We start from the raw sequence: 13716 nt of genomic DNA on the forward strand, positions 1-13716 counted from the left end.
CATTAAAATAATACTGAAACTCATCAGGTTGCCTGTGATGTCCATTTCCAGCCCCAATTCAAAGTGCTGTTTTTGACCCTGAATGAGCCACATTATATAAAGGACCATCTTCTCCAATATGAATTTGCCTGCCAATTAAAATCATCTTCGATTGGGGAAGGGCTCTGTAGAGCATCTGCTTTGCATGCAGAAGGCCCCAGGTCTAATCCAAAGCATCTGCAGGTAGGACTGCCTGAAGTTCTGGATAGCCACTGCCAGAAGGAATAATGGTCTGACTTGGTACAGTATATGACAGCTTCCCACTTTTCATGTCTCCACAGATCCTTTTCCTACTTGTGGTTTTGGTAGCTAACATATTGGCAAGAGAGCCTTTTCTGGTAGCGCCCAAACTATGAAACTCCTTCACTAGACATGCTCACTTGGTACCTCCATAGCTATATTTGAGGCATCAAGAGAAGACCATCCTGTCCTCCTGGGTTCTTGTGGTATTTCAGATATATTGCTGCTTTCAAGTGCTGTTCTTATAATGCTGACTTTTGCAGTTTTATGTTTTGCAGTTTTATTATGCCACTGAGCCTGAATCCAACCTATAATACGATGGCTGAACTTGAAACCAATTGAAATGAATGGGACAAATCAGGCTGCAATCTGAACTCCACTCACCTGAGACTAAGCCCCAATGAATACAACAGGACTGACCTGTGAGTAGACATAGTTAGGATTGTTAGTCTGCTATGTTTTTGTATGGATTTGTTTTGTAAGCTGCTTTGAGGAAAATTAAGGCAGCATAACAGACATATTATTTTAACAGAGTAACATATTCAGTAACTTTTTTTTAGACAGGAGACTGGCAGGCCCCCAGGTAATTTTAGTTATCAGGCTTAGCAGACAGGAAAAAATGTATTTTAAAATGGGATACTTCATCATCTTTCCTCCTTCCAAACAGTCAAGTCTTTGGAATATTTTGTAAAGGACTGGAAGTCTTTGCATTTCAAAGTTTAATTAAACTCAAGTAATGAGCCAACAAAAGCCACTGGTTACTCAAAGGCAAAGATCTAGTCAGGACTGATGTAGAAAACGAAAATATGTAACTGAAGATCTTCCACCTTATGATGATATCAAAGTGGTACAAAGGCTTATTTTTAATAGAATTGCAGCTGGGGGAGAAAGAAGCAATATGTAGAGAACCTGTCTGCCAGCAGTAAAACTTAATGCAGTATAGAAATGAGGCTGCTGCTGGTGGAACAAAGTAGTCAATTGGCTGTCAAGGGTGGAAGCACAGATTCAACCATTTAATTCGACATGGGCAAAAAGATGGCAAGAGTGATTAACATCCCTTTCTAGCATTCCAGCTGAGTCAGACTTAGCTTTGCAGAGTTTTCTGGCTTGGAGGCAAATCAGCTTAAAATAGAGAAGAAAAGTCCAGTGGGAAAAGAGTAATGATCAGCTTAGGATAAAATGTTTTCTCATCAGGCTACAGAGATTTTTGGACTTACTTGTGAAATCACGGCTAAGTATGCACGACGTTCATCATTAGCTTTATGGTAAGCCTAAATTCCAAAACAACAGATAAGTAGTTACAACAGAAGAACAGACAAAAGATTAAAGAAAAGCATAGCTCAGGATTTTATTTATATATTCATTTTTGTATTCTTTTCATCAGTGTTGTAAACAACAACATATTGGACAACAAATAAAAACTTCTAAAGTATTTGTGGTGCTGGTTATGGCAAAATACAAACCTTTGCTTCTTGTTCCAATCGAAGCTCGTAATCTTTCAGTTGGTTCTGCAGACTTTTCTTCTCTTCTCCCAGTTGTTTAAGAAATTGATTTAAAGAATCCTGCCATTAGGTACAAAATAAAATAGAATAAAATCAACAGATTTATACATAGTTTCTTGTTATTTCACTAACTGAAAAATGGAGATGACAATTTCTACTATCCTGAATTTATGGATGTGCACTTTTAATGCTTAGCAATTGCGGTCACTGTTCTTCCTGCTGTTTATTAGTCTCCTGCTGACTTGCCCAAAAAGATGAAGACAAGAAAAAACAGGCCATATGTTGCTATCCGTTCTGCACTGTAAAGTCTCAATGTCTTAATGAGATGCTTGCAGTTCACTTTGATTCTTGTCCTCTCCCAACTGAGCAAATTGTGTTTTCTGTAACTCCAGTTTAGGTAAATGCCGTGGGTAGGAAAGATCATGGTTCAGTTGCACAGACCTACTTTGCTTTACAAGATTCTTGCTGATTTGGCAGCATTGTTTTCAGTACCATTTACATAATTCTGTGTCAGTTCTCCCCCTCCTTCAAAAGTCTTAGGCACTGGTCCAGTTCAGACACTATGGAAAACTATGGCTTCCTGCTACTTGAACAAGTTATAGGAAGCCTTCAGCTTATGCATTTCCTCTTCCTCTCTTGTCCACCAGAGGAGGGGAGTGGAAACCTCCACTTGGTTTAAAACAACCACGGTTCCCTGCAATGCCCAACCTGATGAAATTACAGTTTGTTTAAACCATAGTTTGAGAACAAGGCAGGCTCCAAAACTTGCAAGTTCAGACATCATCAGAACCTTACTGGGCTTAAAACTGGAAGAAAAAAACTTTTGAGCTCCACCTTGCAGTCATGAAAGAGGAAAGTGTGTGTGAACCAGAAGCTTGCCCCAGCTCATTCACACTGTAGAAAACCATGGATTGCCATTACATGTCCAGGTAGGGTTGGGAAAGACCGCTTTCTAAAACCCTGGAGAGCTCCTGCCACTCAGTGGCCAACCAAAGTGGTGAATCTCTGGCCCATGGTTCTAATTAGGCCCATCAGCCTTCTCCATTTCACCTGCAAACCATTTCAGTCAAGCCTATGCAAAGGCAGCTTGTGCCTGAAAAATCTTATGTAAAGCACTATGAAAGATACTGCTCTGAAAGTTCTTCACAAGAAAGCCTCCTGTGTAACCTCCAATCTCAACATTTTAAAATGAAGAGGAATATGTGTCATAAAGGTCCAGATTATAAAGCAATATGGCCACTCCATTATCACCGTGGAAACAGGTAGGAATCAGCTTATGCAAAATGTATCCCGACAATGCTCTCCTATACAGATCTCTTAGAAGGAAGCTCCACTGCATTCAGTGGGACTTACTTTATGCAAATGTGTTTAGGACTGCACTCTTACTAGCCAAAGAGTAAGGCCCATTGTACAAAGTGGGACTTACTTCTGAGTAAGCATGCATCAGATTGCACTGAAAATTTTTCACTGTGATGGGACTACTGCAAGAAGCTCATTGCAGAAATTCTTGCAAGTTCTATGGAGTCAGGTACTGTACAGGTTATATGGGGGGGGGAGGTAAACAGGTTATATGGGGGGGGGTGGAGAAGGTAAACAGCATATAGTAAGAACAGCTATTTGGATTTGATCATTAAAAAATATATCACACTAGTTCCACAATAGAGCTGTCCATTTTTTAGCTTGCTGAAAGAAGTATTCTTTTTATATATAAAAAAACCCCCAGAGAGCACAATTTACAGAGAAGTGAACAAAAGTGGCATGTTATTTAAAAAATGCTGACATATTACAATAAATCCCCTGCTGGTTTTGAAGTCAAAAACTGACACCAGAGCCACAGACTGCAAGACGAATTCTCCCATAGCTGGGTAGCTGACTGTTAACTTTAATCTTCTCTAGAGGAAGTAACACACAGCATGGAAAGATGAAAAACTACTTTTTCTTCTTGAATAAACTCCAAAGTCTAGCATGCATCTTTCATTTATGGATGATTCTCTCTCGAATGAAGAACCTCCACCATTGATATACTAGAGCCTAGAAAACCAGTAGATCTGATTGGCAGTGGATTTAAGTCAAACTAATTGGATCTATGCAGAAAAAGGATAACTAACATTTAGGAACTCCTGTTATCATATCAACTTGCCTGTCTGCTTTGGTCATCTGATGACCCTCCACATGGGGTCCCCATCAGTAGTCCAGGGAAAGGAAGGGCCTTTTATGCTGTGACACCCTGCTTGTACAACCTTCTTCCCCTCCAAGCTCATTTGGCTCCTACTTTGGTAACTTCAGGCACCAGGCAAAGTCTATCTTCTGTTCCCAGGCCTTTCACTCAGTAGTTTTGAGTATTGTAATAGATTTTGTGAAGTTGCTTGTTGTTATTTTAGGTTTTAAAAAAATGTTTCTTTTTTGTAATATAAACCAACAGTTGACCACTGTCATGGAGAGAATGTTGGTCAATTCATATGTGTGTTTGTTCCATGTCAGTTTTGCGTGTGTTCAATCATTAGTTTGTTGTCTCATTTCCTGTGGATTTTTTAAATGCATTCAATCTTTCTTTTAAATCATGCACATTTTTGTTCGTACTCTCCCCTAAAGTATGCAAAAATGTATGTTTTTCTATACATTTTCCCTTAATATATGTAATTTATGCATTTCTGTACACATTTCTATGTAAAATATGCATTTTTGCACCAAAACTGTATCACTAAATACACAGAAGTGTATTGTCAACAAAATCTGATTGTCAACCTATGCTCCACACAGCATATAAATCTGGGAACTGTGAAATAAATGTTTAAAATGTTTAAAATGTAGGCTGAATGAAATTTCCTTCTATTCTTAATTCAAAGTGTGTGGGGGGATCCCTAAAACAAATGTGTTTTCTCCCCAAAGCAAATGGGAAAAAGAAATCTTTGTAGCGCAGACAGAATGACAACATGTCAGGAGCTATAAGCCTCATCTGTCATACAACTCTCCTGGGTTCCGAGAAGGCGAACTATGAACTAAACAAATATTTACCAGTGAGTATCCCAATTTTGCTTCAGAGACAAGAAACAATCACTAAAAGAGCTGATGAGTAAACCAAAGAATAATATTATTTTGTTATCCAAAATGTTGCCAATGTAACTGCCATTTGAAGTAGCCTACTCCTTTGTTGAGGAATTGGTGAAGATATGAACGAACATCACATTCTGCAATGAGATACTCTTTTTGCATTGAAGATGCACCAGTAAAATGGAGCCTTTTTACTTAATGTATTTAACGCTTTCCTCCTATTGCAAATATCAGGCATGGATGGGGAGGTGATTCAGATTGGGAGGTGGGCAGGATTAAAGCCTCTTTTTTCATCTCCTCAAACATCATAGTCATGGTTTGAGTTTGGCTTCCCTGCACCCAACTATTTATTCTGTAATAATCAGCTACCCAAGTGCAAACAACTATGCGACAGACATCATGGCTAATTTGCTCCTGAGAGAAAGAAAGAAAGCTATAGGAGCTTTAAGCTAAACCTTTCTAGGGGTACAAAGCTGCCTTCTTTGCCCAGCAGATGTAGGACTGTTGAATTTGCTGCTGGTAAATGGGTTAGGCTGTGTGCCTCCACCTTTGTTCACCTTGTATATTTATAAATAAACTCAAATTATTACAGAAATGCCTTAAGTCTCCACTGAGCTCTTTCTCCAAAGGAAACCAAACTGGAGTAATGGCTGTCCTTGGAATGCCTCAGTACTCAGGGAAGTGGGGAATACGTAACTGTACAATCACATGTATGCTGACTTCCAAGTGAGTCCCACTATGTTCAATAGAGCTTACTCCCAGATAGGGACAGAGCAGGACGGAGGAGAGAGAAATGTGCAAGCCTACCTAATTTGCACTTCCCAAAACAATTTGCAAACCAAAATGCAGCAAGCTATCCTTCAAAATTTGTACTTCTCCAAATTTTGCAATGCTGTTCTCCAACAACAAAAATACACAGGGAAAAGTGTATAAAGGAGAAAGTATACACAAAAATGCATATATTCATGAAAACAATGCACAGAAGTGCTTCAGATGAGGGGAAATTGCTCACAAAATGTGTATATTAGGCAAAACTGCATTAAAAATATGCATATTACACAGCATGTGTACAAAATTTCATGCAAGTTTTTTTTAAAAAATCAGAGTGTGATATGGAAAGGGTGAACTGAAGTTAAGATTTGGAAAAAGGAACACTGAGAGAAACTGAAATTGAAAGATTTATCAATTCATCCTAGGTAAGTGTGCAAACGATTACAACCTAAAAGGCTGTGGAGCATCATAATTTGGTGGGCTGCTCCCTTGATTTCATATCTTATTTTTGGCATTTAGCAAAGTCTCAGGTTTCAGGGGAGAATTGCCTCATCAGATCCTTGTTTCTCCACTTCTGCAGTATTGCTGGTTTAACCATTATTCAACTGTTTTATGTGGCTGCAGGCAGCCTCTGGTTTTTTAAAGCCACTAACATACACAGTAATCACATTCTGGATAATATAGCATATTGCACAATTAGCAATGCAAGTAGCGTTTCTAATTAATTAGTCCCTAGTATTCAAAATGCATTTTAAGCCCCTTCTCAAAGGACTGCAAATTTGTTTCCCCCAAAATTTGGCATATCAACTGCTGAGCTAGTGACATTTATTTTAATCTCAATTCCCTTTTACTTTCTCCATCGGGTAGAGGCCCAGATGTGATGTATTTGTTTGACACGCTGTGGAAATGACAACCACTGTGAAGCCCCTGTAAGCTAGTCAACCTGCCATTTGAAACTGAATGCAAATATCCCATCTGAAAGAGAAAAACATTCCCTCCTTGAAAAGCCAATAGGTGGTCTCTATCAGCTGGCTTAATGACATATTTTAACATTATAAGCCACAACTGTGAAGCTCATGGATGCCAGCACTTAGATTTGCAACCAATTAGTGAAAATAAATTAAGACTAGAGAGGCTGCATTTTAATTAATTAATTTATTTTGCTACTGTAGCAAAAGTCCCATTGCACCTATATGGGATTATTTATACTGTACGCATGATGGTGCTTGTGGTAAAACTGACAACATGGCTACTCTTCAATTAAACATAAACCACACAAATACAATGGGCACAACACAGCCAATGCTAGAGCAATTTTAAGCCTCCTGTAATCACTGAAACCAATGGGACTGCAAGGTGGCTATCATTACCTGAATTGTGATCAATATGTAAAATATCTCACTAACCTATGTCAGGAGCTAAAAGACTCTGAAACTAGGGACCTAAAAGCCTGGAGCATATTTAAATATGAAGTGCCCCCTGGTGGCTAATTTTAAATTTTACAATCAGGTTTATTGAATAAACCTATACAGTGGAACCTCATGTTACGTGCCAACCCGAATGCTGCAGGTTATGAGCACCGCTAACCCGGATGTAGATGCCCCTTGTTGTGAACTTTGCCCTGGGATGTGAGCGGAAGTCATGCACCGGCAGTGCGGCAGCAGTGGGAGGCGCCATTAGTGAAAGTGCGTCTCATGTTATGAGCAGTTTTGGGTTACAAACAGACCTCTGGAACGGATTAAGTTCGTAACCGGAAGTACCACTGTATTACTTCAGCCGTTCTTAACTAGTTATTTTTCCTAGGATATATCCCAGAACACACTAGGAAGGCCTGCTTCACTCTGCAACTGATGCAATTGCCAGTGGGAGCATCATGCCCTTAATTAAGACTTCAATTCAGAGTTTTATCATGGGGAAATCAGTGCCAAGTTGAGGGGGCACAAAATTGAGAAATTCCATAATTGAGAAGATCCATCTGTGGGCGCCAAATCTTGGCCTTGCACAGAGCCCCATAGTACAAAAGATTGCCAAAGTCCACCCTTGGTCTCACCCAGTAAAAAGACATTCCCAAAATGTCATGTGATCTCTGCTGTGATGAAATTATTCTCAATTTCAAAATAAGTTGTAGTGCCAATACTCGCATGAATCTGAAAAGAAGGATGCTTTTCCTGGCAAGTGGGAGAGTTTCCCTGTAAGTCAACTTGCTCATAAAAAATGGCAACCGTATCATTAAACTGGAATATTTCCTTACAAGTAAATTGGCATGCTCTTGTGATCTCTTATTTGCTGTTTTCTGCACAAATATGCCCACATCTACTCAGGTGCAAGTCCTGCTGAATTCAGTGGAGCCTACTCCCAGTTAAATTAAGTTAGGAGTGCAGTCTTAGTGCCCCTCTACTACTCTCTGCATATACATATGACACACATGCAAGGACTAGAAATACCACAGCCCTATGCTTCCACTTGCTGGCGTCATTATCCACAGCCATCCTCCTTCATCTTGAGAATATAAGATCCCTGTTGAATGAGGCCAGTGGCCCATTTAGTCCAGCATTCTGATCTCACAGAGACCAACCAGGTGCCTGGAGGAAACTTGCTAACAAGACCCGAGCGCAAACACAGAAACTTGAATTCAGAATCATTACTGTCTCTGAATCTTGAAACCCAAGTTCTGTAGCTTCCCATAGGAAAACTGGTATGGATGCAGGATTACAGAATGAATGATATCCACTATAAGTTACATCATGTATCCCAGCTTCCTCAATTGTTCCCAACAGAAATGTTGCTAAGACGGTATCACAACTACATGTATCATACTTATGGAAGTCCTGCAATTTTCACCAGTGTATTTGCCTATCAGGATCTGTCTATTAGGTTGCTGTCGTGCAGATATTGTCACCATGGCAGAAACAGAGGAAGGCCACCTCTGCTAAAAAAAAAATTCTGAAGAAAATTTTTGTTCATTCCCTGAAATCTCTTTTGATGAAAGGATGCTGGCTTCCTAATTTTGCAGAAAGCAAAATTCACAGTGCATGATGCTTCCAGTGAATTGCATTTTGATTGCTTCATAATTGTTGCCAGTATAAAATAAAGCACATGGGGCACTAAAGAATGTGCCAATGAAACAGAGCAGACAGCAGGGATGCCGCTGAGCTGCCACTTGATTTTAGGGAGCAGTTTCAATATCTACCTTGAAATGTAAAGACACAGATTCTCCTTGTACGTTACACCTTTCAGTTCTATCCTGCTGCATCTAATCATGTTCATTGGTTCTACTCCACCACCACTTTGGGGAAGAAACCAAGCTCAAAAGATATACTTAGAAACACCATAATACATAGATAACAATTGACTGCAAAAGGCACAGAGAAAAAAACCACTCTCAGAAAGATGTCTCTTTGACAGAGCAAAGAGAGTGACCTTTAGCAGCAATTGCACACGGAAAATCCAATTTGCTCCTGCATTTGTCATCCAACCATTTTCATTACCATTAAAAATTTTACTTTGATTTCAGTATTCCTGTCCCCATGATACCTAAAACCCTTTTTTAATTATTATTACCTTATTACTTTAACTCAAGCATATTAACCTTTTCAGGCTAAACAAAGCTGTAGGGGAAAGCCAAGTTCTGGTAGAATAGCCTATTCTAATTTGGTTCTCCTATTATAAACGATGGTCACTGGCTTCCGTTTGATTAGGAAAGGGGTCAACTAATAATAAGTTATCTTAGAGAAATCTCAGAAAAAATTGCTTCTCCCATAAGAGTTCTAAATTAACTAATAACGTTGCCATACTATCTTAAATTGGCTTAAAATGTCATCTGTTCTAAGTCCAAGATCTGCAGCTGACAAGGAGCAAAGCAATCACTGACCAAAAGATTTGGCAGTGGGATGTTTAAGGCTCCAGGGACCAAACCCTGTGATACTCCCAAGCCTATGAAGTAGTACAGTCCCAGAGTTTATCTAACCACGATCTGAACATGCTTTCTAACCTTGCCCAAGTCAAAAGCAGAGGATTTTCTAAATGGTTCTGCTAGCTCTCCATTTAGCCTATGTTAACCTTGGACTTCAGTGAAAGCATTTGAAACAAAAGCAAGCAAGCAAGCAAGCAAGCAAGCAAGCAAACAAAAGACAATACTTCATCCCACACCTCCAGTATTAAATGCAAATATTGTAACCTCTGAGAGAAACATTTTTTCTCATATTATTTTAAAGTATTACAAAAATACAAACAGGCAAATGTGTCTTCCAAAGCAGGTCATTTGAGTCTTTTCTAATCTCTAATTTAGGGTTAGGGGTGAGAAGTTCCTGACTGCATATGTGTCAGGAGTCCAAGTTTAATGCATGTTCATAGCATTTTGCAGTCATTGTATCACTGAAGTTTATTCGAGATTGTCATGGGTTAGGAAGTTAGGGAGACTCCTTCTTTGATTTTGTTAAAGTAATGTTTATTCCAGATATTGGCTGGAAATTAGGCCATTTGTCCAGTGCTGGTTTTAGTTGTCAACTTTTATTGATAAGGGTATTGGGAATTTGTGAAACAATTGTTCTAAAAACAGTATAGAAGTCTCTTAAATAAACAGGCCAGCAGGATATCACCACCACCCAGCAATGCATGAAGAAGTCCTAAGAAACAGGGTTTATTCTCAGCATTTGCCAATGCATTATAAAGCCAATTTGTACACAGATCAGTGATCACATATGACTGTCTCACCATATGCTGGGTGCCGACCCATGCAGGCTTTTCCTACAGCCATCATGGGAACAGTCCAAGAGAGGCTGGGGCAGTTAAAAAGCACAACAATTCAATGGTAAAAGCCAGCAATTATTTAAGCCAAACCACTCCTCGATGAAATGCTACAAGGCAGAACGAGAGGGGAGTAGATGTGTCTCAAGATTACCAATCTATCTGCAATATAAAACATACATTTCCTTATATAGTAGAATATAGTAGAACTACTAGACATTTGTTCAGTTAAAATGCCACCATACTTACCACATGCATTTGATCAAAGGAGCGAACAGATGCCAATCTGTCTACAAATAAGAAAAAAATGTCATGAGCCTTCTGATCAACAATATGCAAGCACAGACAATGTTTGTGAGTAATAGCTGTCAATGCCAAACAAAAAATCTTAAGCCATACCTGTTGGGCTTTCATGAACTTGCTCCATTTTTCCCTGGAGAAGGCCAATTTGCCTTTCTAACTGTCTGTTCAATTCTATTTGGGTTTCATATCTGGTTTTCCATTCATTGTCTTAAAGCAAAAATAAATTGCAATTCAGCATGATTCAATTTGCTAAAATATTCATCTGCAGCACAAACTGACAAGGCTACCCAAATCCATAACATGCTAGAACATCTCATAGGTTCTTGGTCCACAGGGCAGCAAAATGCAGAAGGAATGAAGCACCTGATAAGGGGGAAAGACTTCCTTCCCTGCTAAAAACTGGGCAGGTTGACTGTTCATTGGCAGAGAATGCTTAGTGGTTTTGGTACAAGAGCAAGTGAGCTGTTGTCCCCACACATTGGAAACCTGAATCCAATTTCATTATTACAGATGGCTGGCAGATTCCATTTGCTGGGAAGATGGGCCAGCTGATGTCTCTTTCTGGTAGCTAATTGTTAAGACAGGGGTTGGCAACATGGTGCCTCCAGATGTTGCTTGACTACAACTCCCATCAGCTCTGACCATGGACCATTTAAGATATTTCCTAATAGAGATCTCTTGAGTGTTAGGAATGGGAAAATCATCAGAGCTTGTGTGTGTGTGTGTGTGTGTGTGTGAGAGAGAGAGAGAGAGAGAGAGAGAGAGAGAGAGAGAGAGAGATAACAGCACCACTTGTGAGATTCTTTGGAACATGCAGGTAAGAGGCAGAATTAGGGAGTATATGTGTGAACATGTGCTAAGTATTGAGCCTGAAGCACCTTGTCATGCAGGGGCTTTCTAGAGAACTGATGTGTATTAGTGTATCTGCTGTCTTGGAACTGCTGTCTCTGCCCCCACTTTTGCTGAATATTCATAAAAGAAATATTACAAAAATGCCGCAAGTCTCCTGTGCTTTTTCCTCCAAAAGAATCCCAAACCCACTTACTGCTGTTCCTGCAGCTTCTTGCTACTCATGGAAGTGAGAAAAATGCAACAGTATGCTTTGATCAGCATGCACAGCTGGCATTTAAAAGGCAATTTAATATCAATGCCTGAAGACTCTTGTTGTGTTTACTTTGTAATTAGATGTACAACATCATGGGCTTTTTATTACATTCGCAGAAGGCTAGAATTTAGTCTCTTACCTTCATCATCAACACTGTTAAGTCTTTTCTCCAGTTCTGCTACTGTGTTTTTCATTTCGAATACTGAGAGTTCTAGCACTTCTCTGTAATGTGGAAATAACAAACAGTTACATAATTTAGAACCTTCTAATAGACAAGGGGAAGGGAATAATTTTCAGCCCAAGGGATGCACACAATGGTGGGTGGGCTCAGAAGCAAAAGTGGATGGACAACAGGTGTGACTGTTATCTTTGTACAAAAGGCTACATTCCAGCCACAAGAACCAGAGGTTTCTACATCACTCACCCACACATTCACTCCCAATCCAGGCAAGGAAGTGACATTATCATGGTTCTAGGACACATTCCAGCCAGGCAGCAGCACTAAAGGAGGGTGTAGAGCAGACCTCATAAGGGTTGCGGCTTGGTGAAAGGGGTCATGGCTTGGGGAGAGTCCAAAGGCCAGATAGAGAGGGTTGCATTTGGCTGACAGGCCAGAGGTGTACAGAAGGCAACATATACGATAACTGGGGGATTTTTCACTGAGGAACACATCCTCATAAGGTACCATTCAAAACTCCTGTGACTGCGTTGCAGTTTCCCAACCATATTCAAGGTCAGCCGAGTCTAGTGTGTGTTGCGGTATTCTAGATGCATGATTCTGGAGGGGTGGTATTATATTTCTGCAAGCACATGGAGCTGCTTCTCTCATATCCTTTCCTTCATTCAAATCCCACTCCCAGTGTCTCCACACCTTGGAACCCTACTTAACTAGAATGAAGCATGTATTTAACATTTATAACCCACCTTTCCATAACAATGCTTAGCATGGGTTATAACATATCAAAAATAACCCAAAAGGCACCTGAGTGTTGTGATGTACAGTGTACTTTGGTTTCACAGAAGACATAGGATAACAATGGCATCTGGCATACTGAATTCGCCCAAAAACAGTTAGTGATAGCTACATGAAAAAAATGAGCTTCAGTCACAAATAAGCTGACGGCCAAGTTCATATGGATGACACTGTGCTCTAACCTCCACATGATTTCAGGCAGTGTGGCCTCTTGTGTAGGCAGAAGCCAAAGACACCACCCATCGATGTTCTAACATGGAACATTTAATTAAAAAATGTGCAACTGATGTCAATGCTGAGATTTGAGCTGTATAATTGGCCAAGCATGCTACGCAATCTGTTTGGAAGTGCTGGATTCAAGACTCTCCTCTTCAGTGAACCCAGCAGGTCTTCAGGGAGGCAGAAGCCATTATTCCTCTCCCTCTTGTCTCACGATATAGAGGCATTCCTACTGTTCTACCTTGAAGGGCTGTTGTTGGTATGGCCGATGAATACAAACGAAGCTCTTCGACATTCCAGCTAAAATATCATTATTAATACAGGGTGCAGAAGGGGACACCGTGTGTGAGAGCACATGTAGAAAAGTAGTTCCTTCAAGCAGTGAAACAATGATTAATTATTATTATTATTATTATTATGAGGGCGGACTCTGGCGCTCCTGCCAGTCAGAAACGAGGCGCGGCGTAATAATGCGTCCCTTTTGCGCGGGGCTCTGCGCAGCGCTGCTGGGCGGAGGAGACTCACTTCATCTGCTTCTCCTGCCCCAGATCCAGCACGAGCCCCTCGAAGTCCGGCAGCTCGCCGCCTTCTCCCATGGCGCTTCCCTCAGCCGCACTGCGTCTCAGTCGCCTTGGAGCTAGAAGACAGCGGGTGGTGGGCGGGGGCGGAGAAAGGAACGCTGGGGCGAACACGTGACAGCAACGGTCGCCCGCGTGCCTTATTGTCCACCTCGTGGAGCCCGTCCAAAGGAGGCGTGTCGGCGCTCT

At 40.5% G+C, this 13716-nt stretch overlaps 1 protein-coding gene across 2 annotated transcripts in view; it reads right to left on the reverse strand.

Annotated features, from left to right (window-relative positions):
- Positions 1–13716, reverse strand: part of CCDC169 (coiled-coil domain containing 169) — a 28883-nt gene extending 15167 nt beyond the window's left edge. Inside the window, exons 1-6 of one of the 2 annotated variants that reach the window (XM_028726505.2) lie at positions 13475–13709; positions 11897–11979; positions 10749–10859; positions 10599–10639; positions 1743–1841; positions 1497–1550 (exon numbers count right to left, since the gene is read on the reverse strand). In XM_028726505.2, the coding sequence (XP_028582338.2) occupies positions 1497–1550; positions 1743–1841; positions 10599–10639; positions 10749–10859; positions 11897–11979; positions 13475–13545 (459 nt within the window). In that variant the 5' untranslated portion in view covers positions 13546–13709. Of the gene's footprint in view, positions 1–1496; positions 1551–1742; positions 1842–10598; positions 10640–10748; positions 10860–11896; positions 11980–13474 lie in introns of both variants that reach the window. The other variant, XM_077927147.1, reaches the window with a different exon arrangement.

The sequence above is a fragment of the Podarcis muralis genome, chromosome 4, assembly GCF_964188315.1.
Source record: "Podarcis muralis chromosome 4, rPodMur119.hap1.1, whole genome shotgun sequence".
Taxonomy (NCBI): domain Eukaryota; kingdom Metazoa; phylum Chordata; class Lepidosauria; order Squamata; family Lacertidae; genus Podarcis; species Podarcis muralis.